Source organism: Fusarium flagelliforme (assembly GCF_020744385.1).
Source record: "Fusarium flagelliforme strain FIESC 12 MPI-CAGE-AA-0113 chromosome Unknown B0J16scaffold_3, whole genome shotgun sequence".
Classification (NCBI taxonomy): Eukaryota; Fungi; Ascomycota; class Sordariomycetes; order Hypocreales; family Nectriaceae; genus Fusarium; species Fusarium flagelliforme.
Genome location: NW_025763505.1, coordinates 3,132,069 through 3,156,625, shown reverse-complemented (window position 1 = coordinate 3,156,625; position 24,557 = coordinate 3,132,069). Strand labels below are relative to the sequence as shown.

Here is a 24,557-nt window from a genome sequence, read left to right as displayed (position 1 = left end):
AAGTCGTCGAATAAAGTCGAGCATGATCGCCACAAGTTATGCTTGATGGTAGGTCTATTTTGCTCTAGGTTTCTTTAATAGTTGATATAGTATTTCCGAAGATTCTATTCCAGGAGATGCATTTTACTACTGTCGGAAAATACAGCCAATTTCATCAAGGACCCTCTCTCCTCAGTAGGTCAAGTACAACACAATGTACCCAAATAGAGCAGTGAGAATCTTCCCATGCTTGATGTGCTGGACACCAGAAGTCAAGTGTCCCAGCTACGTGTTCCTCAAGCGAAGCATATGCGTTGATTGCGAGGTAAAACATACCCATCTATCTACTACTCCCCCAATTGAGTTTCACAATCTGACCATATTCTTTAGAGAATGCGCAGGCAGTATGGAGAGAACGAGCAGATTGCATCACATGTCCATGAAGCTTTTGTACGATACCTTCTGGATAAGTACTCCGAGAGGGATGGTATCACCTACGAAAGGATTAATACGTACATTAAGAGCGCCAAGGAAGTCAACGTGGACAACCTTCTCACAGTGGCATTGGACTATATCTTTCGTAACTTCAGCGAACTCTATCATGCAGTTTGTGATGCCGTTGAGATTGCACGAGATAAGGGTCCTATGCAATGGACGCCAGATAACTTGGTTGAAAGGCTGGAGAGGGTGAGAGCAGAACAAGAATGGGATCAAAAGGGGAGACATTTGGATGAACGTTAATTGGAACTGAGTAGGGTCAATTATGGGGTTCCTAGGTGAATAAGGTAGGGAAACTTGTAGGCGCTTGGGTTAGATATCGCGAGTGGATTTTAAGATGGATGTTATTAGACGAAGCAGGAGTGAAAGGGAAGTTAGGATTGTCAAAGTCCACGTCTTACTGAATCACAACACGACCGTACCATCAGTCTTTTCTGCATAGACTTTGTTCGGTGGCTGGTGACGGCAGTGCCATAACGACAGAGTCAGTCGCTGAATAGCTCTCTGAGTTGCTATAGTTGGCATCCTGATTTATAGGCAACGCAGGTCCTCTTCAAGCTGCATCTTCCAAAATATCGTCCTGGGCAAGCTTCACAGATTCTGCACCCAGTAGTCTCTGACTAACGAAACGTGATGGATCGCCCGGCCAAACACCATGTATCACAGCAATCGAACGCTTGTGAATACCAGCAACGTCCCACAGAATGAGCATAAGTTACAACATTGTACAATCAGCTGCAGCACGTGCGAAGCGAATCATCGCAGTGTTAAGACCCGTCACCATCAGCGTCACCGAACGAGACGTAGTATAAGAGCGAGCGCACAAGACATGTCATGGAAAAAGGAGCCCGAATTTTGGCTAAGCATACCTACCTAGAGAAATCAGTAATTTTGTGAGCGATATGTCGATACCAACACTCCTCAACGAGATACAAAGGGAGCAGAACACACACAAGATCATGTGCTGGCCCTGTAATCATTACTGGGGTAGTAGGAAGTGTAACGAATATGTCGACTCCCTGGGAGCAAAGTGCCTGGACTGCACGGTATGTACATGCGTGTGCATATATTTCCCTGTGAGTAGCCGTCATTGATGAGACGTTATTGACAAGACTCGCCAATCCAGAACCGCAAAGACATGGATAGTACGCCAACGCATACTCGATTTGCGCATATGTACGATGTGGAGCACTTTGTTGAAGGGTTTCGCAATGCAGGACTCAATGCAGCGTGTATCGTTGAGATGATGAAGGACGGCGCATCAGAGAAGTCTCTGCGTGAAGCATTATGCGTGGTTCAAGAGAACGACACTGAGTGGTATGATAGGATCAAGTATGTTGTCCCACAAGGGATCGGTTGGTACAAGGAAGAAGAAGCCAAAGCTAAGCAGTTGACGTATATACAGAGTAGGTAACAGACAAGTAGTTGGTAGTAACTTGGCTAATAGTTCACATAGGCAGATAGTTAGGAATCAGAAACCAATCACTTGACAGGTATCTACTAACAACTTTGAGTTGACTGTCCAATAATAGAGAGGCTCGATATGAGAGAACCAATATCCAGCAAATAGGGGGAGTAAGACTTGTCAATGAATATGCCCTAACAGGTGGTAAGTACCTGACCAAAGGGCAGGAAGCAGAATAAAAGAGACAAAGAAACCTATCGGAAGTCATTCACTGAGGGCCGGAACATGCACGATAATTACCGGACATTCTCTAGTTAGCGACAAGGAAGGAGCAAGGAGGGGCTCCCCGCCTGTTGCCCCTCTTTCCTTATTCAATTCGCGAATTGGAGGAGGAGGGGCTAGCCACTCGGACTTGATTTGCTCGGTGAGGACAAACATGGCAAGTCCCCTGTCCGATGACAGTACTCAGGCTTTAAAGGGTCCCTCTGGGGGAAAGAAATACAGCGAACCTTCCAACACCAAAATGCACCGAAATCGCAGATCTGTAGTTCGGTGTTTTCTTTCCCCCTTAGGGGACCAGGGGAGTGGAGGGGCAGCCAGCAGCTTGATAGTAGGCGGTGAGAGTTGGTAAATTAGTCGCAGTGGGGGATTCAACGGTGAGAATCCATACTAACAAATGAATTGAGTTACTCCTGGGGAACCTGCCTATTAGCCAGTCACCTTTATGTCTATTTAGACCAACCCGAGCCCATTTAATTTCGTCCCTTGTATTCTACTCTAGTTCTACTCACACAAATCACCAACAATGGCTCAACAAACTACCCTCGACGAGTTCAACTCGGTCTACCCCAAGCTTGAGGAGGCTCTCCTCGAGCATGCTCGCTCCTACAAGCTCCCCCAGGAGCAGCTTGACTGGTACAAGCGGGTAAGTCTGAGTCCAAATCTGAAGCTATATCCAACTCCTGGAAACTTGACTAACATGCCACCTCAAAGTCCCTCGAGGTCAACCCTCTCGGCGGAAAATGCAACCGCGGCATGTCCGTCCCCGATTCCGTCTCCCTCCTCCTCGAGAAGCCTCTTTCTGAGGAGCAGTACTTCCAGGCTGCTACTCTCGGTTGGATGACAGAGCTTCTACAGGCCTTCTTCCTCGTTTCCGACGATATTATGGACTCCAGCATCACTCGTCGCGGCCAGCCCTGCTGGTACCGCCAGGAAGGTGTTGGCATGATCGCCATTAACGACGCCTTCATGCTCGAGGCAGCCATCTACACTCTTCTCAAGAAGTACTTCCGCTCTCACCCTGCCTACGTCGACCTCATCGAGCTCTTCCACGAGACTACCTTCCAGACCGAGCTCGGCCAGTTGTGTGACTTGCTCACCGCCCCCGAGGACCGCGTCAACCTCAACAACTTCTCCCTTGAGAAGTACAGCTTCATTGTTATCTACAAGACTGCCTACTACTCCTTCTACCTCCCTGTTGCTCTCGCTCTGCATCAGCTCAACCTTGCTACTCCCAGCAACCTGAAGCAAGCTGAGGATATCCTCATCCCCCTTGGAGAGTACTTCCAGATCCAGGACGACTACCTCGACAACTTTGGCAACCCTGAGCACATTGGCAAGATCGGTACCGATATCAAGGATAACAAGTGTTCTTGGCTCGTGAACCAGGCCCTTGCCGTTGCTACCCCTGAGCAGCGCCAAATACTCGAGGAGAACTACGGCCGCAAGGATGATGACAAGGAGAAGGTCATCAAGAAGCTCTACGACGACATGAAGCTGGAGCAGCGCTACTTCGACTACGAGGAGAAGGTTGTCGGTCAGATCCGCGAGCGTATTGCTAACATTGATGAGAGCGGTGGCCTCAAGAAGAGCGTGTTCGAGGCTTTCCTTGGCAAGATCTACAAGCGCAGCAAGTAAGGTGGAATGTTGTTTAATAGAGTACAGAACTAAAAAGTGTAATGAAAGCCTGAGCTAAGCGGTCAAGGTGAAAGTTGATTAGAGATACATCACTATCAGATAGACCAGAGATACCTCTAATGAATTGATACAAATCAAAATGTTTCCAGCATTTTCAGCCCCTATCAAATAGATACAGTGCCCATAAATCAAAATAAAAAGGATAGTGCCAGCCCATCCTATGCCCAGTGGTCGTCGTTCGTCATGAGCTCCAGATAAAGAAACATTTTAGTGCCCGAGAAAACTCCCAAATACAAATGAAATAGGTATCAGTAAGATCAAGGGCAATAAGCCTGGTCTTATATGACAGACCCAACACCAGATCCTCTACCCGGCATTTCCTCATGTCAGATCTGTCCCCCAAAATCTTTTGTCTACTCTGCTTTTTTAAATAAGGAGAAGAGAAAAAAATGATAGAAAGAAAAACGCAAACTCGTGACAGGAGAATCCTTTGACTGTAATGTCATAGGCATAATTGCGTAAAATCATAACAACATTCAGCGTGTGTACCTGGAGTCCGCCGCAGCTCAACTCCTTGACGAGTGACCAACTGTCCCAGCGCGGTTGATCAAAGGTTCTCGAGGACGGGGATCACGACCGCGAGACTGATCGACTGGAGCCGTCATCTCCCGGCGTAAGGAGCGGATCGGCACAGGGGGCACAGGGGGAGCATGGCTCTGTGGCTGCTGCATTCCTGCAGTAGACCGGCTCCGAGGACGACTGCCCACGGTCATGGTCGAAGATGAGGGCGGAACGCGTGACTGGTTGACAAGACCAGAAGTGCTGCGGGTACCGAACATATTGTTGCTTTGACCACCTGTGGCAAGGCTAATTAGAGGACCGCCTGTCGGAGCTTTTACACCATGGCCCTTGTTTTTGTTTTCACGCCATCGAGGCGGTTCGGGAAAACTGTTTGTCAGGTTGACTAGAGGTTGTGGCATGTCAGGAACGTTGTCAGCGACAGGTCGTCTGGTTGCGTCTCGAACAGATCGACTGCGATAGCTGGGCCGTGCAGACTGGTCTGTACCTAGAGGAAACCATGATTTAGAGTCTGTCATGTTTTCCCTGGGTGTTGTAGGTGAAAGCACGCCTCCATTCAGTAGGGAAGGTCCATCGGTGAAAGCTGCGTTAGTTGAAGGCACACTGTTGTTAACTGGCGTTCGTTCAGTTATCTTGCGCTTTTGCTCGTAGCCTTGGCCTAACAGCGACGCTCCCTTTGTGAAAGCCGCGTTTGTAGTAACGGGACTGATCACAGGTGCTCGTTCTGCTATCTTGCGCTTCTCCTCGTAACCTTGACCCAAGAGTCCAGCAGGGGAAAACTGGTTTTCTTCCGCTGGTGATATATGCTTATGGTGCACTGATTTGGACTTAGACAAAACATTTGGCTGTTTACAAGTGGCCTTACGGACGAGTCCAGTCTTGAATTCGGGGTCGGAGTCGGGCTCATCCTTGTTCTTTTGCTGATTCGAATCCTTGCCAAATTCCTCAAGAGGCTTGTCAAACCGGTCCATGTCAAGGAGCGGCTGAAATGCGCCTATTGTGTAGGGAGTCTCATCGACAGAAACTTGAGTGCTGTGTCCTTTGGCAGCCGTACTCTTTGACCTGGACATGGCCTTTGGGGATTTTCGACTGTCTAAACCCATAGAGATTTGAGGTGTCTTGTTCTCCTTTTTTTCGAAGTCAACCTGCTTGTTGACCAGGTACCAACTTCGCCAGCGCTGCACAAGCTCCAGGAACCGCTTAGCAATTTGTCCGTCTTCGGCACAGAAAAAGTGAACGAAGTTTTCGCCATTGGGGAAAACGAAGGTCTTTTGCTGGCTCTTCACTGCATAGCAAAAACGTCGTGGTGCTTTCAAATGACGCCTAGCCTCGCTCTCCCTTGGCGTGTAAATATCAAAGTCTGACAGATGGCACAGAACTGTACTGTCCTTGTCCGAAACCTTTGAATCAGGCTTCTTAGAGGCAAACATTTGACCAGATTCCAGCAAGGTGATCCACCGCTTGTTCCATTTGCCTGGTCTAGATGAATGATACATCTGCAGAGTAAAACCAGGAGGAGGTGTTGGAGTCCGCGGCACTGATTTGAAGTCAAGATCGGAATCGTTACTCTGTGAGATATCGTTCGTAACAACCAAAAGTGAGTTTTGCTGGTCGCGATCCCATGAGTTCATAACGTCGCGGATGCGCTCGTAACGGCGGAGCCGTCGCTCAAGACCCAGCTCTACGTAGCATTCGATCAAAACACTAGCCTTGGGGTCGATATCATGACTTGTCAAGTTGGCAGTCGAGTAGATGATATCTACGGGAGAGGTGTCGGCATTGACGGGGAGATTTATCACGGAAGAGAGGCATCGTACACACACACGCTAGAGGAGGTGCCATGTTAGTTACTTGGCGCAATCGTCAAGATGCTATGCGAAACTCACCCTTTCGCCTCCATTAATAGCAGAAGTTGGCGCATCAGTGCCCGGCACTATGCCTTTACCACCCTGTTCTATAAAGCTCATCTTGTCTGGTGAAAAAGATTCCTCGGGACTGTTGGAACGGCTGAAATCCAGGGAAAAGATAGTTGGTGCCCCAGGGCTTGGCGTGCCGGCTTGGCTTATCACAGCATTCGATCGCTTGCTGCGGTACAGGAAAGGAAGCTTGTCAAGGACAAATAATCTTGGAAATCTTAGAGAGGGGGTTGGGACCTGTGCGTGTATGCGCGCGAGGTCACGCTTCTTCTGTTCGGCGAGAATGCGGTCGGTCTCAGCCTCAAGACGGGCAACTTCGTCAGCCAAACGTTCTGCCTCTTGTTCTTGCCGCTCAAGTTCTTCTCGTTCGAGTTTTGCAGCGCGCTCGGCAGTTTCAGTGTTTATACGTAAAGCGAGAAGGTTACGACTCTTGAATCGCGCAATATCACTGGCAGACGGTACTGTGCGCAGTATAGGTGAATCTGGTGGTGGGAGGTCGAACGCAGATGTCGGTGGAAGGGGTTTGAAGAAGTCGGGGCCTCGAGGACGACTGCGGCTGCGACTTGGACTTCGACTTGGACTGCGACTACGATCGCGACCAGACAATTGCGTAAGATTTTGGAAGTATTCGTGATTAAACGTTGGCGATCGTAGAGGTAGAGGTTTAGAAGCTAAGGATGAAAGTGACGGCGGGATGTTTGTAGTTTTAGGCGTTAGGACATATAAGGGACTGGCCAGGGGGCTGCTGGGGCCGGGCGGGACAGCGGGCGACGGCGCAGTTTGAGAGTCTGACGCTAAATTTAAATTTAAATTGCTTGATGCGCGGGCAAAGCTTTGTGCACATGGTGACACCAACACTGACGGAACCGGTGAGCGAACGACTGGAGGACCAGATGACAATGAGTCCTGGCGGCGTCTTGTGCTTCCATTGTCAGTGTCGACTGTTCCCACTGCGGTTCGTGGAGAGAAGCTGCCAATAACCCCAGTCACACTCTCTGCTAGACCCTTGAAGAACTCTACTCCACGGCTAAGGTTGCCAACTGAAACTGAGACCGCGGGAGACGGTGATGCTGGGAGCGGCGGCGAGATGATATGTCGCCGTTCTCGCCTCAACGTGATTAAAGAAGTTACACTTTTGGATCGATGCCGAAGAGCTTTTATAGATGAGGTTGACGAATCGAGTCGTGGATAACAGTCTCCCTCAGCCAAGTGGGTTCCGTCCGTTGGCGTGTCGGCGTATACTTCAAACGTTTTACGAGATGCAGAAGATATACGTGAAGTTCGATATTTAGACAAGTCTGGTATCGGCGGTTTCTCATCATCAACTGGATACAATAGATAGTCGTGGAATTGCACCGGGGCAGCCGTAACCGCAACCGCCACTGACGACGCCATTTCAACGGCGGTGCCGCTAAATAGAATGTTCCTGCAGTGGTGGATGGACCCTGGAGCGCTGATGCAGCCCTATCGGAGCAGCGATGGCCCTGAAACGCACCAAGGTTTTCGGATCGATCCGCCGTTGTAAGAGGTCCCGTCGAGTCGTATCCGTAAATCAGAAGGGATCGTCGACAGGGTTGGTCTCCGGTTGATGATTGTCGTAATTACTGGATACACCTATTTCTCGGTTTCGGTTTACATCTAAACGTTGATGATAGGGAAGCTTGCGACATGGGATTCGTCTTGGAAGAACCAATTGTCGCCTTGTTCTAAAAAGACGTCGATACGAGGTTTCGTGAATTTCGTTTCACACCGGGTGAACTGTTTCGATTTTCAATGACAAAACAATAACTTTGCATCAGTGAAGTCGTTTGAAAGGAGAGTGTCCAGCTCGCAGTTTTAGTGAATGTTAGAGGCAGTTGACGAGAAAGAGGAAGAAAGTGTGATTCAAGGGAGTCATTTCCCTATGAACAAACCACCATGGCACCAATCTAGATCTCCTCGACGCTACAATAGCTCTCCCTCGATAGGATCCATCTCCTTCAACTTATCAGTGAGCAATGTAATGTAATTCGATGCAATAGCAACAATGGTATGCAGCAGCTTGCAATAGTAAAGGCTCTGGTATGAAGCCAGATACGTACCCTGTATACGAAGGGCCGAGGTCCCAACTCATCCCTTCAAGTCGTTGAGTGCCCATTCCAGTACCAACAGTAATAATTTCGATTACTTCCATGATGCCATTCTAGATTGGCAAATTTGACTCGCATAGTGTAATAATGGACAAATATCGCAATCGATGATCGACATGCCCTCTCGAACGAATACCAGTAAAAGAACCCTGTGGCCTTCCCCACGACTGTTGCTCACAAGTCAAATAGAACTAGCTATACTAGAGTAAGTATGATATGAGCACTCTCATCTCATCAGCTTATATGATCGCCAATAAGATGTCGAGCCACATGTCATGCAGCGTTTACAGATCAGGTAATGGCATTTTCTGTAGCCAGAAATCATGAAACCTCAAGAACCATGGTCAGAGCCTATCCGACATCTTGTTTTGAGTGAATGAATGAAGTTCGAGGTTCAGTACTTCGTTTTGCCGTAGGCTTCGATAGAGCCCCGGTTACAGTTCAAGACATAGCCCCTTTTCCACCACCAAGGACCGCCCAAGAGAACATGTCTCATCTGAAACTTGTACTCAGAACACATGTCCTACGCATATTTGACTAACTGCTGACGGCAGAGGGAAATGTATGCGCCCTTATTTTCGAAACGCGCGAACTTCACGTCTCCACCAGCCTTTAAAGTCGCACGTCGAAACGTCAATACCCAAGTCTTTCAGGGCCTTGGTACTCAAGTGGCAGTCGTAGGGTCGCTGCACACTGGCATTTGGGTCATTCCCTTCGGTGTTGGGCTTGATCCCTTCCGTTGACAAACCCATGATCTCGCCAAACAGGGCTACTATCTCGTACTTGGTCATCCGATCTTCAGAAGAGAATTGAAGAATACTTGGAAGTGATGCTCGTTCGCTGCTGGGAGTGTCGAGATATTTGGCCGAGATATCTGAAATACGTGATCAGTAAATCAATTCTTGTCCTTGCCCCCTCAACAAATTGTGACAGCTTATCTGGAGAAGGCTATGGCTCGAACCGCAGTAAGACATACCGTGACAGACTCGACCAATGTCTTCGGTGTTTGTGGGATAACGAAGAGCCCAGTGGTCCATGCTAATCTGGGCTCCCTGAGTTTGAGCCTTCCAAAGAGCATCCATCAAAACGTTGACAGCACTCTCAGACGGTGTCTCAGCATTGCCATAGAGGACAGGAACTCGGAGCACAACGCCCGAACCTTCCTTGCCAGCTTCCTTGAAGGTTTCTAAAACGGCACGCTCACCATCGAGCTTGGTCTGGCCATAAAGATTAGTCGGTCGAGGTTCGGCGTCAGCCTCGTATGGGGCATCTCCGGGCACACCAGGGAAGACGTAGTCAGTGGAGATGTAGATGAGAAAGATGTTCCTTTCGGCAGCCAATTTGGCGAGTGCCTTGCTCGCGGCGACGTTGAGTGCCCTAGCCCCCTCGGGATCTTTGTCAACCTTGTCCGGGAAACGTTGTGCAGCGCCTTGGAAGCACAATAGTCAGTATTTGTTTTGGCCCATAGCTAACTCAACACCTTACAGTGGACTATGACCTGAGGTCTGCGCATTGAGTGTCTAGGTTAGTTCGAGGATAGAAACGATACTGAGGGAGAAGGGCACAAACTTGGTATCATCCAAAAAACTTGATACTTCATTTTCATTCCCTAGATCGACTTTGAAAGTGTTGATTCCGTCTGCACGGGAGTAACCTGTTCCCTTGACTTCCCAATTTTTGAGCCCAAAAGCCGCAGACACCTCCCGCCCGAGAAGGCCGGTGGCACCTGTAACAAGAACAGTACGCTTAGACATTGTGATCTCAAGTAAGAGATTTATTAGGTAGTTTGAAGTTTCCGATTGTGTATAAGTTGATGGTGTAAGAAGTGAGGTGAGAGTTGAGACGTCATAGCCTTCTAATATGGTCAAGGTGGGGTTTATTTTATCATGAGGGGCAGAGGCAACGTCGCACCTGCGTTGTTATGAACGAACGCTCTGTACTTTATTCTACAGCTGGTGATGAAACACTTAGAACACAGGATTATAGCAAAAGCAAATATTGGACTTTGTTGCGAATACGGATATGTATTCGATCCGTTATCTCACGTCCATACTCAGAGATCCATATATCATCCATCATTCATGTGTTCTCTCCAAGGTAGGGACACAGACAGACTCAGTGTATATGGCCCGATATTGGGGGTATAGTCTGGCCTTCTAAACAACGCCCAAGATGAGCCCTTCTGCTTTCTCATATATTGGTATCTCACTATCAATTTGCTAATCTAGAGAAACAGAGTACTTGCGGTACGATATTGTATCATTGTGCCTGTGTAATTGGAGCCAATGTAGCACCTGAGCCGCAGTCTCACCAGCAGGATGGTCTGGAAAACGGACTCGCCCACCATTATTTCTTACTTGAACCTAAATGGCTTCTCGTCATAAAATCAAGAAACAAGCTAGCGCCGATATACTCTTTATCCACCGAACATAGACGCTTCAGCTACTGTACTCATGACTTGCATAGTACAGATCCAGATCTATCCAGGACGTAGTCGAAACTGATCTGTCATATGGTGTAGACGCTGTGACATGCAGTCGAGTGGATGCGCGTTAGTGAGTTAAATAACCGCCGTGTGCTTCTGACTGAAGCGGTAGTCTTGACCACCAATAGCCAGTTGCAAAAGCTCCAGCCTGCGTCAAGTTTATGGCAGGGTCATTGTCGTACTTCAACAACGTTCGGCGTGTCCGATGGCACCTAGACAGCCCGCCCAATTGGCACATTGCTGGGCAGCAGAATAGCTGTCCCTAGCTCTAGGACGTGGAACTAAACGGTCTAAACTGGTAGAAGATGGCCGGATTCTTTCGTCCTGGATGTATCAGCGGCTCAACTTTTGGATATCCTGATGGCTCAACATGCAGCCCGATGCCTGCGAACTCTCGGAGCTGAAAGGCTGTGCATCAGGTGTGTCTGGCAGCTCTGGGTTGTAGTTCTAAAAGTGCATCTTCCAACCTGGTATGACTTCATCGGTGGACATTATAGCCCAATATAGTCACTTCAGCGGGCCGACCCGGCGTAGAACCGTGGTTGTTGAGCGGTACGAGACGGTGACTTGAAGTATACAATGGACTGTCTCGTCAAGAGGCAGATGTCGGTCAGTCAACCATTGGACAAGAAGACTGGTGGTCATTTTGAGGGTGTAGACTGGCACGCCTGGGCAATGAGGCTCCAGGTTCGCCTCTACCTTGGTACTCCGTACCGATGACACTCAAGCTTCGAAGCCCTATCATAGCTAAACATCTTGACCGACGAAGCACATTGAGATCTTACCCAATATCTTCTCGATTGACCGCTGATTGTGATTGAGCGCAGCCTCCTTCAAGTCCCAAAAGAGCTGCACAATATTACCGCGTTGGATGTTGCGTCACGCAACAACTGGGCTGGCCTCAAAGTACGCTGAGCTTAATCAAGTGTGCCAGCATGGGCGAGCGCCTGCCGATAGAAGACAGCAAAGAATAGTATTATGTATACCACGTGGTATAGACTTGACCAGGCCTACATCCGAACCTCCTGTTTTGTCTTGTCGGCTGTAGTTGGCGGGTCATAGGGGCTCAGGGAGTAGATGAAGGCTACCACCTGAAGCCTAGGAGGATATGTGCTCCATGAATTGGCCATGGATTTGCGCTCCGTGTATTTATTTGTGAGTGAAATTCCATTTCACTTCCAGGAGCGTGACTCAACAAGGATCTACTAACAGATGCAGCGTGAGGTGGCACTGATGAGACACGTTGTTGGGCGGTTCACACCACCATCTGTTACCACGATGCCACCTTCATAAGCCACTGTTTCGTAGTATTTGTGCGCGCCATGAACCTCTGGTGATCGACGTAATTTGATGGGCTAGAGCTTTTTGAAAAATGCCAAGTTGCAATAGTCAAGAGTATGCCAAACAAGCATATGAAGGCTTCATCATTAGGACTGGAGAGAGGAGCTTTGCCATTAGCACCAAGTTCCCACAGCATAGAGGTTCGTATTGAAACCAAAGGTACCACTCTGCCAGTGGAATGGACTTGTAGAGCTCGGTTCTGTCTGCAATTGCCAAGCGGTTGGTTTCAGTCGGTTAACGATAGGCGATGGACTGGAAAGGAGGTGGAGACGTATCTATTATCGCCGGATAATCCCTGATTTGGACATATATCGCTCAGCTGGCACAAGCCCAATCCAATCCACTGTGGCTCGTTCTCTGATCGCTTTTGCTTCTCGAATTGTACCAATTCATATCTGAGAATCTGTTCTTTGCATTGCCCCGTTTCAACGCTCATCTTATTCTGGATTTACCTTATTCTGGCAGCGATTCGCAGCGGATTTGTTCAGGAGCTCCCTGGAGGCAGAGATCGAATCCAAAAACGAATGTTTGGTAGAACATGTTGCTCAAAGAGACTGGCGAACCTCCGTTTCCCGTCATATCCGGTTTTAATGACGAGGAACGAATGTCAATCGGTTCGCAATTCGAGAATGCTCATGAATGGTGGGTGGTGTACTGGCAACACGGCCAGCAATGAGTGTGGTGAAGAGCCTTGACTCCTGAGATATGTTGCGTGCTTGAGAATTGGCGAGACTAGAGGTCGAGCTATGACAAGGGGTGGGTTCTCTGAAGCATGCTGGATGAACAAATCGGTTCGAAAAGCAGTGCAATGGACGATAACCAAACCAATGGCAATCTTTTGGCCATTTCCGAGTTTTGTGACCATAATAGGCATCCTACTATCGTCGAGAAATCTAATGCACCTGGGTAGTTATCAACACATGGGTTCGTCGGCAAGTGCTTGACGGAACCTTGAGTATATTCGACGTCAACGAATAATGTGCCGTGTTTGACAAGCTTCCAACAACACTGAACATCCATACGCGTTGGCTCACGATGTCGCACCGCCGAGATACGCGACTTTAGTTGAACCAAAAGCAGTGGTACCACCTTAGGACCTAAGGTTGTGACTTTGGTATATAGCAGGCTGTCTAACAACTTTGAAGACTTGGTGATGTTGTCGGCTGCGGTTTGTCACAAAAAGGATTGTGGCCCAAGGTTCCACGTTGATGGCCGACGAATTCGAGACAAAGCACATTGTCTAGGATGAGCCGCTGTCAATTTTACTCGGTCAAAGGCAACGACCATGTTCGTCCAAGATTGACATGGTTCCATTGGACCTAAAATCCCAACAGTGGTTCGCTCACGCGTGTTTGGATGCCTTGTTGCGGCTCTGCGGCTCCAATGACAGACACGACAGGGTAACAACCCATGTTGGATAAGCCCTTTGTTTGTATGTATTTGCTACCCATGCCCATACAACAAATACAGGCGCGGCGGAGAACAGAGTATGGGCAGCAGCCCATAGTGAGAAGATAATGTGGCCCGTGAGGGCGAGTACCAGACCTCAGGCTTATCAAACCAGTTGCGAAAGCGATTGAAGCATATCGGACTGACCAGTGTCGTTCAACCCGTCTCGGATCATGCCTGGAGTTGTGCCCATCCCAGTGATCCTCGACTTCATGAGACTGCAATCAAAGCAAGGCTTGGGGTGCTCGGCTCAACAATTCATGCAGGGGTACTGGAGTGCTACCATCGCAAGTGTCTGATAACCCCAAACCCGTTGATCGAGCAACTGCAATCTAATGGCAAGGCTGTTCCTGGCAAGCCCTAGGACTGTCTGCGTGCCTATTCGGTCTGGTCAGTACCCAGCCACCAGTTTTGGCAGAGACTATCTTGTCTTGTCTCCATTTAGGGCTATTCCAAGGAATTCGTCGTTAATACTACCTCTTTAGTAGTCTGCTTACTTTGAAATTGTATGAGACAAGTCACAAAGGTGTCGTTTCCAGGAGAGCATTTAACTTGAAAGGACTAGCTTTGCGATGCAAGTCGTGTTATGTAGGATGAGTTGATACTCACGTAGCTGTAGGCAATTGCCAACTGAAAAGGACCAAGCCAAACACGTCCGTCTCGTAGGCGCGCTCTTGATATTGGCAGTGATATAGTTCAATGAAGCTGTCTGGCACTTAGGCACTCGGAGTTCTACTAGTAAGCCTCTTAAACATGTCCCACGGATTAGGTACCTACCTAGGTGTATGCCTGTCTTTCGAGGCAATAAATGCCAATCTGTACCTATAGGGTGTGCCTACCAACTTTCCTTACCAAGACCGTGAATCGGGAAGGGCATACCGTTTAGTTTGTGACTCGTGTCACTCCTGCCTAGCCAATTTCCTCGACAAGCCTCGCCTCCTGCCCCCATCAGATGCCCCTCTTGATCCCAATCTTCTCCCTACATCGTACTGTACCTTGAATTCTTCCAAGTCGAGCCTTCGATATTGCATTCATCTCATCCTTCTCTCCACATGTCCTCCGGAACACAGATTAGAAGGTGCGTGCTATACTGTTCGACCTCTCAGTGCTAGGTATTCGAATTCCCGTACGAAGAAGCGTCGCTACGTTGGACATCAGAGGATTACGTTTCCAGCATAGGCACTTCAGATAACCATAATAGCCTTGGTTTCTCCTTCCTACGTCTTCATGTTCCTCACCAATAATACGCCAATATACAAACGCGACGAAACCACAATGAACATTAGTACTTATTATACCAAAAGAAGGTCCTTTCTACCATCTCATCCCTTTCAAGGAGACTTCCCCACGGCTCATTCTTTCAGCCTCATAACCGCTGCCATTACGCTTGCGTATGCCAAGTACACCAAGAGCTGTCTGGTGAAACCCTTGATAAGCCACTGAATCAGGAAGCCAGCGACTAACACAAATCCCAGATAAGTTGCAATCGTGCCCGCTGGGGTCATGACGTTGAGGGTTAATATAGCCACGGGCGCTGATACAAAGATGCAAACAAAACAGTTGAATAGTCCAACCAGCGCGAACTTAGCATATGTACCGGGAATGTATGTGATTGTGATATCACCTTCTTTCGACACGAGCTTCAAAGCCCTCTATCAGCGCGTCAGCATCTGGTGTCGATAACTATACTATAAGGGTCGAGGACAGCTCACCATCATGCGACGAGACAAAGGGTGATGAAACAAGAAAACGAGCCACTGGTCCAACTTCTCTGTTTTGTAAATAGAGGCCCAGTCATCATCGTTTGTTCTGAGGTGTGTTCCATTTTCTTCACCCCATTTTGTTCTCGCAAACCATAGCGAGGTATCCAGGAATACTCCGCTAGGTTTCTCGAACTCCATGACTTTGCTGAATAGACATCCAAACTGATCTTCGATGCGCGTTAGCAGGATATAGACTGGAAGAAAGAATGATATGCCCTACAAAAACGACGAAGTCTTGCCATGAATCTCTCATGATTCTCCTCTAGATCTTGGTCTTCTGACTCTACCATCTTTTTGAGTGCGATTGCATCTCTCTCGAGATAGTATGCTTCCAGATCTATGCACAAGCTGCCGTTTTCTACATGACGACGGAAGAGGATGTGTGTTGGGTCCTCCCCTCTCACGGCAGCAAGCTCCAAAAGCTTACCCCTGCCTTCTCAAGTATTAGCAGCCAACTGCAGACCTCAGTTGGTGGGCGACCTACCATACTGACCAGTTTCGCGAGTATCAGTACCTTTGAAGAGAGTTAGATTTTCTCAAGATCTGATTTCCTTACTTTACAAACTTACATGATCTGGCTTCAGTATGTCTTTGTTCAACCGCGCGTGCTTCTTGGCTCTCCAAGCCACTCAAGGCATATGACATCTGATGCGCCAAACTTGGGGTATCGACAGGGGGCATCGTAAAGAGTACTTTGAAGTTACTTGCTAACAAAACCGAGTAACGGCATTTGAAAACAGGGTCGGCCACGCAGTTATTTATCTCTTACTATCGAAACAATTCCCAGCGCCTGAACGTCACCTTGCGTTTCGATTTAATACAGCACCATTACATCAGCTCGATCATACACAGCCCTCAAAGTCCACCAGCTGCACAAGACCGAAGAGGATGGAAAGCACTTTGGGAGATGACTTCAGAAAAGTGCCATGTAGTCCACACACTCTGTGAGGCTCTGCCAATTGCCTTGCGATCTTGCAGCCTGTAGCGGGGGGTGAAGAAGAACACAGCCACAATAAAGGTAGCGATCTTGTACCTCGAAAGTCTAAGCATCTATCACTTTCATTTGTCAGTCGGAAACACCTGTCAAAATCTAGCGGCGTCAAATCTACCAAAGATAACCGATCTCAGGGCTACCGCGCTTACAAGGATTACAACTTGACGACATGCGATGTTGAAGTCAAGTGGCTAACAAAACAACTGATAGGTGGCAGTATACTGGCAAGACAGAGGGAGCCGGTATTTTCAATACAGATGATAAGCTAACTTTCAACTGAACTCCTCCCATCTCCATAGTCTCAGGCTACTGCCTAGCCCCTGGTTTAATCCGTGCAAAATACGTGACATGAAGCAAGATAATCTTTGATGTGCTGTCCAACAACTCAAAAGCTGCAATGACCCCAAATGCACTCGTCTTGTTTGAATATGGCCCATTCAAGAGTCAACGCAATCTATCCCCAAACTAATTAGTCACTTTCAGTTTAGAGTTTACCGTTGCCCATGAACAAATTAATACGGGTTGGACTTCAGGGATCTCACTGTATATGGACTTGGACATGTATATGGATACGGAAGGCTCTGAGCCGAAGTCAAGCCTTATTGGAGTAATGTAAGTCCCTTTGGTGATTTTCGAGGTTATCATCTTGGGAGCGAGGACAACGACGAGGAGGATTTGGTGGTGGTGGTGGAGGGGAAGGTGACGGATGAGGTATGATCATACTACGCCGTGATAGTCGGTGTTGCTGGCTCATGGTATCCATTCTTAGACGCAAGAGTAGAAAGCAAAGAGATAGAGATTAGATGGAGTAAAGGAGATCATAAGGCTATCCTACCCATCTTATAGTTCGAGCTTCAGTGTGTCCACATGAAGACAAGACTTTCTAGATCTGTACAACAATGGCAGGGCGAACAAGCGTTGTTTTCGCTTAATCCCTGCATTGTTTGCTCCACGGTAAGAAGAGGGAAGAGGGAAAATCGAGACGTGAACAACAAAATTCATTGCTAGGAGTGGCAGGTGCCCAAGCCAAGACTCTTGATAGACACTCAAGGGGTAGCAGCATATCCGGGGTCTACTTAGGATATGGGCAGCAAAGGAACCGAGACGAACATCTCAACTATTAGGAACTAATGCAATTATCTTGCTCATGTGCGTCAAAGTCGAGGCTTTCAACGCAATGAATGCCCCATCAAGGCAACTTCCCTTCCTGCGAGTTCACGCAATTGGCCACCGGCATGAAGGCCATTGTCAAAACCGAACCAGTGTTATCATTAATGATATATGACTACTTAATAGCTTTAAGGCCAGAAAATAAGCCCATGTATGTGCAAGTTGTCGAGTCAGTCGGTGAGCTTAGGCGGGGAAGCAAACAGGCAAACGGCTTCGACAGGGGATAAGTTGTCTCTAGAATAGTCAAAGGGGGTTAATTAGGACTAGGAAGCTTTCCTAATGACACCGATAAATCAATGGTCTAATGGGACTTGAATATGGGCGAGGCTAACTCCAAGTATAACGTCTTCACAATTGTATTTAAGTACGAGGCTCGACTGATAAACAAACTCACCGCCAGCATCCAGCATGTATGGTAAATTGCCTGATAAAACTCAGCAATAGGCTCTGGGTTAACAATATATTTACGGCATACCATGCAGGGCTGCAGTGAACTCATTTCACAAATGTTGTCGGCATTCCCCAATACCCCATGGACCAGTAAACAATTCATAACGTAGTTCGAGAAACGACCATGCCCGGCGAATTTTGCCAGCTACTCGAAGACCCCTGGCGCCACAAACTAGAATGAGGTGTACTAAAATCTCTTCTCTTGCTTCCGGCGTGAGTAGCTGCCCCTGCCTCGATCAGTCCTGCACATTATTACCATGAGCAGTAGGATGTGGACGTTGCAATGCTCCCTGATCGGTTACGTCGAGACCTTAAAACTAGGTCAAAGCGTAGCCGGGGGCTTACTGATGGCTATCTAGGTTGGGAATAGCTGCACATAAGATTCGGAAGACCCTGGTAGCCGTTTTTAGAACAGGGCTTCTGGGCCCGATAACGAGACAAGCACCTTGAGATCAGCAGAGAGAAGGCTAGCATGAACAAGGCTTTCCTTTTTACAGGAATCAGCGTCCTTGGCGCAGTACTTTGGCTCTGGTTGATGCTAAGATTGAAAGTGACTTATAGCTCTCAAAGCCACGGTCCCTCCCTGTACACGAATAATCGTTCCCTTTCGTCTCTCTTCTCTCGGACCATCTAAATGTGACGCCACACATTTATCACGTCCCACAGCAGGCGGGCGATAGCCTAGGAGGATGTACGGCACTCCAAAATGTCACGGCGGGTTCCTTCAACTGCGGGAGGCAATTATGTGATCGCTTGACAGCGGGCGTCAGTCCATGAAAAGGTCAGAAACCCCATAAGGGTTGTAACATAAATAACAATGCAGTGACTGTTCTCTCTTTTGACGGCAGACGGAATTAGTCGAGTCGCATCAGGATAACATAGAAGCCAGGACTGTGAGCATAAAGCTTGCCCTTGTAAGTGGCGTATATGGGCCTAAGAGACCGCCAAGCCAGCTGTCTGATGTCCGGGTTAATCTGTAGTACCCTGGTCCTTGTGTTGAATCATTGGTCGAATGCAGGCCGAACATGCAACATGTCCAACGGCTAGCAAGCTTCCATCCGTAGCCCATAACTCAGATCCTCTCATCCTGCCAATCTGGTCGGTTCCCCTGCTCCTCTTCTTCAGCCTCACGCCATTCCTCAGGGCTTGTATGGAAAACGGTGGCAACGGCTGTGAAGGCAGCCCAGACCTCTCCGCACACGGCCAGATGCAACACTTGGCTGCCGAGAAAGTTGATGGCGAATGTGAGATTCATCTCTCCCAAAAGGTTGATCCCGCAGATGTCATGGGTTGAGAGGCCAAGGCGTTGACGAAAAGTTCCTGCTATCAAGCGAAGTGCTGTCGCCTCCCAGGGTGCAGTTGCCAGTCTCAGAACTGCGTCAGCAAATATATGGGAAGCGATGAGAGGAGGGAGCTGCGTTAGCATGGTATCACAGTAAGTTGTTGTGGGAATGATCGCTCCTCTTGCGTCGACACTCGGTCTCAATTCCGCACTCCAGAGCCCAGGAGGTGCTTCACTTGTTTCGGCGGTAGCTTCAACATCAAAACTGATCAGGGTAGCGCTGACCCCTTCGTTGTCCTCTTCGTCACTCGCGTAGTCGTCCCCTCTGGCTGAGAATGTGCTAGGTCGTCGGACAGCTTCCACTGGGCCAGTATCGCTGGGCATTTGCCCGTCAACAGGTCTGATTGGCGAAACATCATCAATGGAACTACGGTCGCGTCGATGCTCTGGCCTTTCACGGGGTCTGTCGGGTGGAATCCAAGTGGTGGTCATCCCTGGAGATGAGCCAGTGCTCGGTAGGTGTCGGAATATCCTTGCCCATATTTGCGGCCTCCAGTCACGGATTAATCTTTGGGTGATTACCCAGACAAGAAAAGGCGTTGAAGAAATGCAAAGGCCCCCTACCCATTGAAGCATTGACTGAAAAGAAAGGCCAGTGAGTGGCGGGGGAGCCGGGATGGGTGAGTCTTGAGTAAATGGGACAAAGAATGAAAGACTTGGGAGCCAATTGGTACTCGAAGCTAAGCCAAGTCTTTGCAAAGCTATGAAGAGTTCCAGATGGACACGCACGTACGCCCATATTTCATGGACACTAAAGAGCTTGTGAGCCATTTTGGTATACGATCACTCAGGCCTTTGACTTACAATCGACGGCCAAACAATCTGTCTGGTCGATCTCGCCATAGCAGAGCCACCTGCCGATCAGTGTAGTTGCTTAAGAGGGTAACTGGTGCACCAGGTAGAATATGTCTGGTGAGGGAGAATATAGTTCGAGAATTTGCATACAAATCCCAGAATGGGATATGCGAGTAACGCTTATAAATCTACCAGAATTAGTACAAGAAGCCAGCTCATGTGCAAAGACATACCAGTATACGCTGGCGAAAACCATCCAAACCGAAAGCACCAGCAGCGTCCACGCAGCGAAGAGCTGAAACGGCAAGGTTTGTGCCTACATCGTCTTCGTAGAGGGCATGCCGTTTATCAGATTCAGCCTCAGGACTTGTGGTCGGGTTCTCCTGCTCAGCAACACCAATGACCAGCATAACCTCATTATGCGATCTAATGATGTCTCTGTTGATTCTTTTTGTCTCAGAATTTATGGGACGACCGCGGTGGTCGAACTGTTGAGTAGAATCGCCGCCATTCTGTAAATCGTCATGGTCACTATCCCATTCTACGACATCATCATAAGGTGACCGCCCCTATGAATGTCAGTTTATCTACTCGTAAGGCCATTCATTTGAGATGAAAGAATCACTCACGAGGGCTTGGGCGGTCAAAGGACCTTGCATTCCCATGATGAATGCGAGCAACGACTCATTAATAGCAGACGTCCATTTGGCGCAATTTGTACAATTTTGAGGAAATTAGATCCGCGGAGGGCGACTGTTTAAGTTGTGATGACTCTAGTGATGAATTCGTTACTGTTAATGCGTTTTCTTGTCCACGCGATAAAGTTGAGTTGTGCTTGATCTAAGGGATAACAGCTTAAATGAAGCTCCAGGTAGGAAGTCATGATGAGAAGCGCATGGGTGGAGATGTGGCTGGAGATGTGGCTGACAGCGTCGCGCTAATGCACCTTCTGGCCAATCATCTACAGACCGCCACGGCAGCCAAAAAAAAATCTAGGAAAGCTCAAGTCGAGGACCCATGAGAGTTTCTTTGCATCGAATATTTGCCAAACCAACAACATCACTACACAATGGCAAATAAGCAACCGTTAAAGACGACGTTTGACGTAGAACACGTCATCCGCCCTATATTCACTGGAGGATCAGTTTCCATCAGTAATGACGCCCGCATCCTAGCGACAGCCCTCGGTGAGGATGCAGTTCTCACTGATCCTACCAACGGCAAGCACTTGGCTCAAGTTGAGGGTGTAAGAGATATCAAAAACCGCAATCTAGGTCACAACTGACATCTCATAGGACGGAGAGCTCATTTCTACATTAACCTGTTAGTCTCTCGAAATTATGGGAAAATGCAACCAAACTGACATATATAGTGACGCCCTCTGGATCCCATCTCATCATCTGCTCCCGTTCCTTGTCCATGAGAGTCTATTCTCTGAAACGATCTCAGGATGATGGAACCATTGAGGCTACTCCCACAAGAACAGTCAAGGCTCACTCAACCCCAGTTGGTGTGCTTGCAGTTGATCGAACCAGCACATTGCTAGCCACTGGAGGAACCGACGGAGCTGTCAAAGTCTGGGACATTGTCGGCGGCTATGTCACCCATACTTTCCGTGGATCTTCAGCCTTGGTATCATCTCTCCGATTCTTTGAGGCTGCCTCCCGTTCAAATGAGACCCAATCGCGAAAGGGCAAGAAATCCAAGCGCCAGGAGGAGTCTGATGAGGAAGACGAGAACTCCACCACTATCAACTTCCGTCTTGCGTGCGGTCAACAAGATGGAAAAGTTCGTGTATGGGACTTGCACAAGCGCAACTGTGTGGCCAACCTGGACTCCCACGTTTCGGATGTTCAGGGACTTGACTACTCACCCGAACAACATGCCTTGGTCACCGCTGGTAGAGATAAGACCATCACTTGGTGGGATGCTAAGTCCTGGAAGATTCGCAAGGTCGTGCCTTGTTTGGAATTGGTGGAGGCAGCTGGCTTTATTGACGATGGAAGCTTGACCTACTCCGCTGGTGCTAATGGTTCCCTCCGAATTTGGGATACCGACACTGGGAGGGAAGTCACTCCGGAACAACCTGCGAAAAGCGAAGAGGAGGGTATTGTGTCTGGCATTTATCGCCCGGGATTGCCTTTTATCCTCCTTGTTCAGGTCGATCACACTCTCGCGCTTTACAAGCCACCTCAAAAAGCAGACGCTTCCTCCTTGTCCGCACCCGAGCCCTTCCGAAGGATATCCGGTACACACGACGACATTATCGATCTGGGTTACCTACTCCCTGACCGTTCAATGGTCGCCTTGGCCACAAACTCCGAGGATGTGAGGATCGTGTCTGTTGCAGAGGCACAGAACCAGGACGACGGAGGCGATTTGGATTCCGAGTCTAGTCCTTACTTCGGTCAAGACGTTGCTCTCTTGAAGGGCCACGATGAGATCGTTATTTCACTAGATATCGACTGGTCAGGCCATTGGATAGCAACAGGAGCGAAAGATAATACTGCCAGGCTTTGGCGTATCGATCCTGCAAACAACTCTTACACTTGTTGGGCTATCTTCTCTGGCCACGCTGAATCGTTGGGTGCTGTTGCGCTTCCTAAGAGCGTTCCTTCAGAATCCTCGCCTGCTAGAACCGATCCTCTCAACAACCCCCCGGCGTTCCTTGTTACAGGTTCCCAGGATCAAACGGTCAAGAAATGGGAGATCCCTCGCACAGCTCAACAACAAGGTACCAAGAGTAGCTCTCGTGCTATCTTTACCCGAAAGGCGCACGACAAGGACATCAATGCCATCAACATCCATCATTCGAACCAGCTCTTTGCGTCTGCGTCGCAAGACAAGACGGTCAAGATTTGGTCTGCAGAGGAGGGTGAAGTCCAGGGTATTTTGCGCGGACACAAGCGTGGTGTTTGGTCGGTGCAGTTTTCTCCTGCTCAGATACCGGCCATTCAGGGTGAAGACGGACCTGTGACTGGAAAGGGTGTTGTTCTTACCGGCAGTGGTGATAAGACTATCAAACTCTGGAACCTTGCTAGCTACACTTGTATAAGGACCTTTGAGGGACACTCCAACAGTATCTTGAAGGTTGCGTGGTTGAATATGCCTACCAGCCAAGAACAGTCCAAGAAGCAACGAGTTCTGTTCACTAGTGCTGGTGGCGATGGTCTCGTAAAGGTTTGGGACGCCAACTCGGGAGAAGCTGAGTGCACTCTTGATAACCACGAGGATCGTGTTTGGGTTGTGGCTGTTCACCCCGAGAACAACACCATTGTGTCTGGCAGTGGTGACTCGACTGTCACATTCTGGAAAGATACATCATCTGAAACTCAAGCTGCAGCGTCCCAGGCCGCACTCAAGGTGATTGAGCAGGAGCAGGAGCTTGAGAACCATATCCATGCCGGTTCATTCCGTGAGGCTATTACACTCGCGCTGCAGCTTAACCACCCTGGAAGACTACTCAGCTTGTTCACGTCAGTCACCACAACAAACAATCCTGACAAGGGTAGCCTCAGTGGTTTGAGAGCTGTGGATGAAGTGCTTGCTAGCTTGTCTGACGAGCAGATTTTCTTACTTCTTCTAAGATTACGTGACTGGAACACAAACGCGCGTACCGCTCCTGTGGCCCAGAGGATTCTGTGGACTTTAATTAGAAGCTATCCTGCTTCCAAGTTCTCGAACTTGTCAGTCAAGGGAGCCAAGGGGCAAAAGAGCTTGAAGGATGTGCTTCACGCTCTTCGAGTGTACACTGAGAGACATTACAAGCGAACAGAGGAGTTGGTTGACGAGAGTTATCTGGTGGAATATACCCTGCAGGAGATGGACGACCTCGCGCCCATGCTGGAAGATGAGAAAGCTCTGCTACAGGACGGCAGTGAAGATGTTGTCATGGCTGGTTGAAAGGGCAATACTACAGGTTGTCGATGGTTTTTTTTTTTTTTGTTTGACCACACATAATCACACTCGCATTATTTCTTGGAGTATCAAGGTTATAGATAAAATATTTGACTGCTTCTTTTCAAGATAAAGATTGATAAAAGCTGTGCTTGTGTTACTCTTGGTGACGGTAATACAGACTGACTACCTAACTAGGTAGGTAGATTGTGGATACGATGTCTTTGGTATACATCCATTGCCCTCTGGTATTAATATGAGCAAATATCACTCGAAATCGGTCAATTTATTCGATCATTGGCATTGGCTTGAAAATTGTTATATCCTTCAAGAAGTTCGTAGGCAGTAAGGTTGTTGTTGCAACTTTAAATAGAGGCTGCTAGGCTGCCTTCAAGTAAATGTGGGCCTGTACCTGAGCTCCAATGGAAGGCTCCACTCCACCCATAAC

The 24,557-nt window shown here is 48.5% G+C and overlaps 8 protein-coding genes across 8 annotated transcripts; 4 read left to right on the top strand and 4 right to left on the bottom strand.

The window, feature by feature from the left end:
• Positions 1–193: 193 nt before the first annotated feature.
• B0J16DRAFT_397022 (uncharacterized protein) lies at positions 194–784 on the top strand (the record flags this gene model as incomplete). The annotated part of the gene is made up of 2 exons (XM_046132299.1): positions 194–304; positions 370–784. The coding sequence occupies 2 exons, from the start codon at positions 194–196 to the stop codon at positions 718–720; spliced, it is 462 nt and encodes a 153-aa protein (XP_045984899.1). The 3' UTR covers positions 721–784.
• A 468-nt stretch (positions 785–1,252) lies between these two features.
• B0J16DRAFT_338540 (uncharacterized protein) lies at positions 1,253–2,084 on the top strand (the record flags this gene model as incomplete). Its single annotated transcript, XM_046127459.1, has 2 exons — positions 1,253–1,917; positions 1,983–2,084. A coding segment is annotated over exon 1 (272 nt), but the record flags the coding sequence as incomplete, so codon positions are not given.
• A 296-nt stretch (positions 2,085–2,380) lies between these two features.
• On the top strand, positions 2,381–3,950 carry B0J16DRAFT_338539 (isoprenoid synthase domain-containing protein). The gene is made up of 2 exons (XM_046127458.1): positions 2,381–2,807; positions 2,876–3,950. Exons 1-2 carry the CDS (start codon positions 2,688–2,690, stop codon positions 3,797–3,799), a joined length of 1,044 nt encoding a protein of 347 aa, XP_045984897.1. The 5' UTR covers positions 2,381–2,687; the 3' UTR covers positions 3,800–3,950.
• Positions 3,951–3,954: 4 nt separating this feature from the next.
• On the bottom strand, positions 3,955–7,497 carry B0J16DRAFT_302630 (uncharacterized protein). Its single transcript, XM_046124643.1, has 3 exons — positions 7,151–7,497; positions 6,265–7,088; positions 3,955–6,204 (listed from the first exon to the last, which is right to left on the bottom strand). The coding sequence occupies exons 1-3, from the start codon at positions 7,221–7,223 to the stop codon at positions 4,366–4,368; spliced, it is 2,736 nt and encodes a 911-aa protein (XP_045984896.1). The 5' UTR covers positions 7,224–7,497; the 3' UTR covers positions 3,955–4,365.
• Positions 7,498–8,995: 1,498 nt separating this feature from the next.
• Positions 8,996–10,177, bottom strand: B0J16DRAFT_382855 (uncharacterized protein; the record flags this gene model as incomplete). The annotated part of the gene is made up of 4 exons (XM_046131278.1): positions 8,996–9,297; positions 9,400–9,852; positions 9,909–9,928; positions 9,993–10,177. 4 exons carry the CDS (start codon positions 10,175–10,177, stop codon positions 8,996–8,998), a joined length of 960 nt encoding a protein of 319 aa, XP_045984895.1.
• A 4,437-nt stretch (positions 10,178–14,614) lies between these two features.
• B0J16DRAFT_338523 (uncharacterized protein) lies at positions 14,615–16,097 on the bottom strand. Its single transcript, XM_046127457.1, has 3 exons — positions 15,682–16,097; positions 15,411–15,628; positions 14,615–15,350 (listed from the first exon to the last, which is right to left on the bottom strand). The coding sequence occupies exons 1-3, from the start codon at positions 15,749–15,751 to the stop codon at positions 15,051–15,053; spliced, it is 588 nt and encodes a 195-aa protein (XP_045984894.1). The 5' UTR covers positions 15,752–16,097; the 3' UTR covers positions 14,615–15,050.
• Positions 16,098–18,928: 2,831 nt separating this feature from the next.
• Positions 18,929–21,068, bottom strand: B0J16DRAFT_105567 (uncharacterized protein). Its single transcript, XM_046121343.1, has 4 exons — positions 20,842–21,068; positions 20,446–20,781; positions 20,222–20,400; positions 18,929–20,168 (listed from the first exon to the last, which is right to left on the bottom strand). The coding sequence occupies exons 1-4, from the start codon at positions 20,875–20,877 to the stop codon at positions 19,148–19,150; spliced, it is 1,572 nt and encodes a 523-aa protein (XP_045984893.1). The 5' UTR covers positions 20,878–21,068; the 3' UTR covers positions 18,929–19,147.
• A 179-nt stretch (positions 21,069–21,247) lies between these two features.
• B0J16DRAFT_302627 (WD40-repeat-containing domain protein) lies at positions 21,248–24,189 on the top strand. The gene is made up of 3 exons (XM_046124642.1): positions 21,248–21,458; positions 21,508–21,535; positions 21,585–24,189. The coding sequence occupies exons 1-3, from the start codon at positions 21,282–21,284 to the stop codon at positions 24,113–24,115; spliced, it is 2,736 nt and encodes a 911-aa protein (XP_045984892.1). The 5' UTR covers positions 21,248–21,281; the 3' UTR covers positions 24,116–24,189.
• The last annotated feature ends 368 nt before the right edge of the window (positions 24,190–24,557 follow it).

Excerpts from the sequence above, each read along its gene's own strand:
- B0J16DRAFT_302627 (XM_046124642.1), top strand. The coding sequence starts at position 21,282 with ATGGCAAATAAGCAACCGTTAAAGACGACGTTTGACGTAGAACACGTC. Across the intron at positions 21,459-21,507 it reads ACTTGGCTCAAGTTGAGGGT|GACGGAGAGCTCATTTCTAC; the intron begins GTAAGAGATATC and ends GACATCTCATAG. Across the intron at positions 21,536-21,584 it reads GCTCATTTCTACATTAACCT|TGACGCCCTCTGGATCCCAT; the intron begins GTTAGTCTCTCG and ends TGACATATATAG.
- B0J16DRAFT_105567 (XM_046121343.1), bottom strand. The coding sequence starts at position 20,877 with ATGGGAATGCAAGGTCCTTTGACCGCCCAAGCCCTC. Across the intron at positions 20,782-20,841 it reads CTTTGACCGCCCAAGCCCTC|GGGCGGTCACCTTATGATGA; the intron begins GTGAGTGATTCT and ends TGACATTCATAG. Across the intron at positions 20,169-20,221 it reads AGATTGTTTGGCCGTCGATT|TGTCCATGAAATATGGGCGT; the intron begins GTAAGTCAAAGG and ends CAAGCTCTTTAG.
- B0J16DRAFT_302630 (XM_046124643.1), bottom strand. The coding sequence starts at position 7,223 with ATGGAAGCACAAGACGCCGCCAGGACTCATTGTCATCTGGTCCTCCAG. Across the intron at positions 7,089-7,150 it reads CGCTCACCGGTTCCGTCAGT|CGTCAGACTCTCAAACTGCG; the intron begins GTTGGTGTCACC and ends ATTTAAATTTAG. Across the intron at positions 6,205-6,264 it reads CTATTAATGGAGGCGAAAGG|CGTGTGTGTGTACGATGCCT; the intron begins GTGAGTTTCGCA and ends CACCTCCTCTAG.
- B0J16DRAFT_338523 (XM_046127457.1), bottom strand. The coding sequence starts at position 15,751 with ATGGTAGAGTCAGAAGACCAAGATCTAGAGGAGAATCATGAGAGATTC. Across the intron at positions 15,629-15,681 it reads GGCAAGACTTCGTCGTTTTT|ATCAGTTTGGATGTCTATTC; the intron begins GTAGGGCATATC and ends CGCGCATCGAAG. Across the intron at positions 15,351-15,410 it reads CTTTGTCTCGTCGCATGATG|AGGGCTTTGAAGCTCGTGTC; the intron begins GTGAGCTGTCCT and ends ACGCGCTGATAG.
- B0J16DRAFT_338539 (XM_046127458.1), top strand. The coding sequence starts at position 2,688 with ATGGCTCAACAAACTACCCTCGACGAGTTCAACTCGGTCTACCCCAAG. Across the intron at positions 2,808-2,875 it reads AGCTTGACTGGTACAAGCGG|TCCCTCGAGGTCAACCCTCT; the intron begins GTAAGTCTGAGT and ends GCCACCTCAAAG.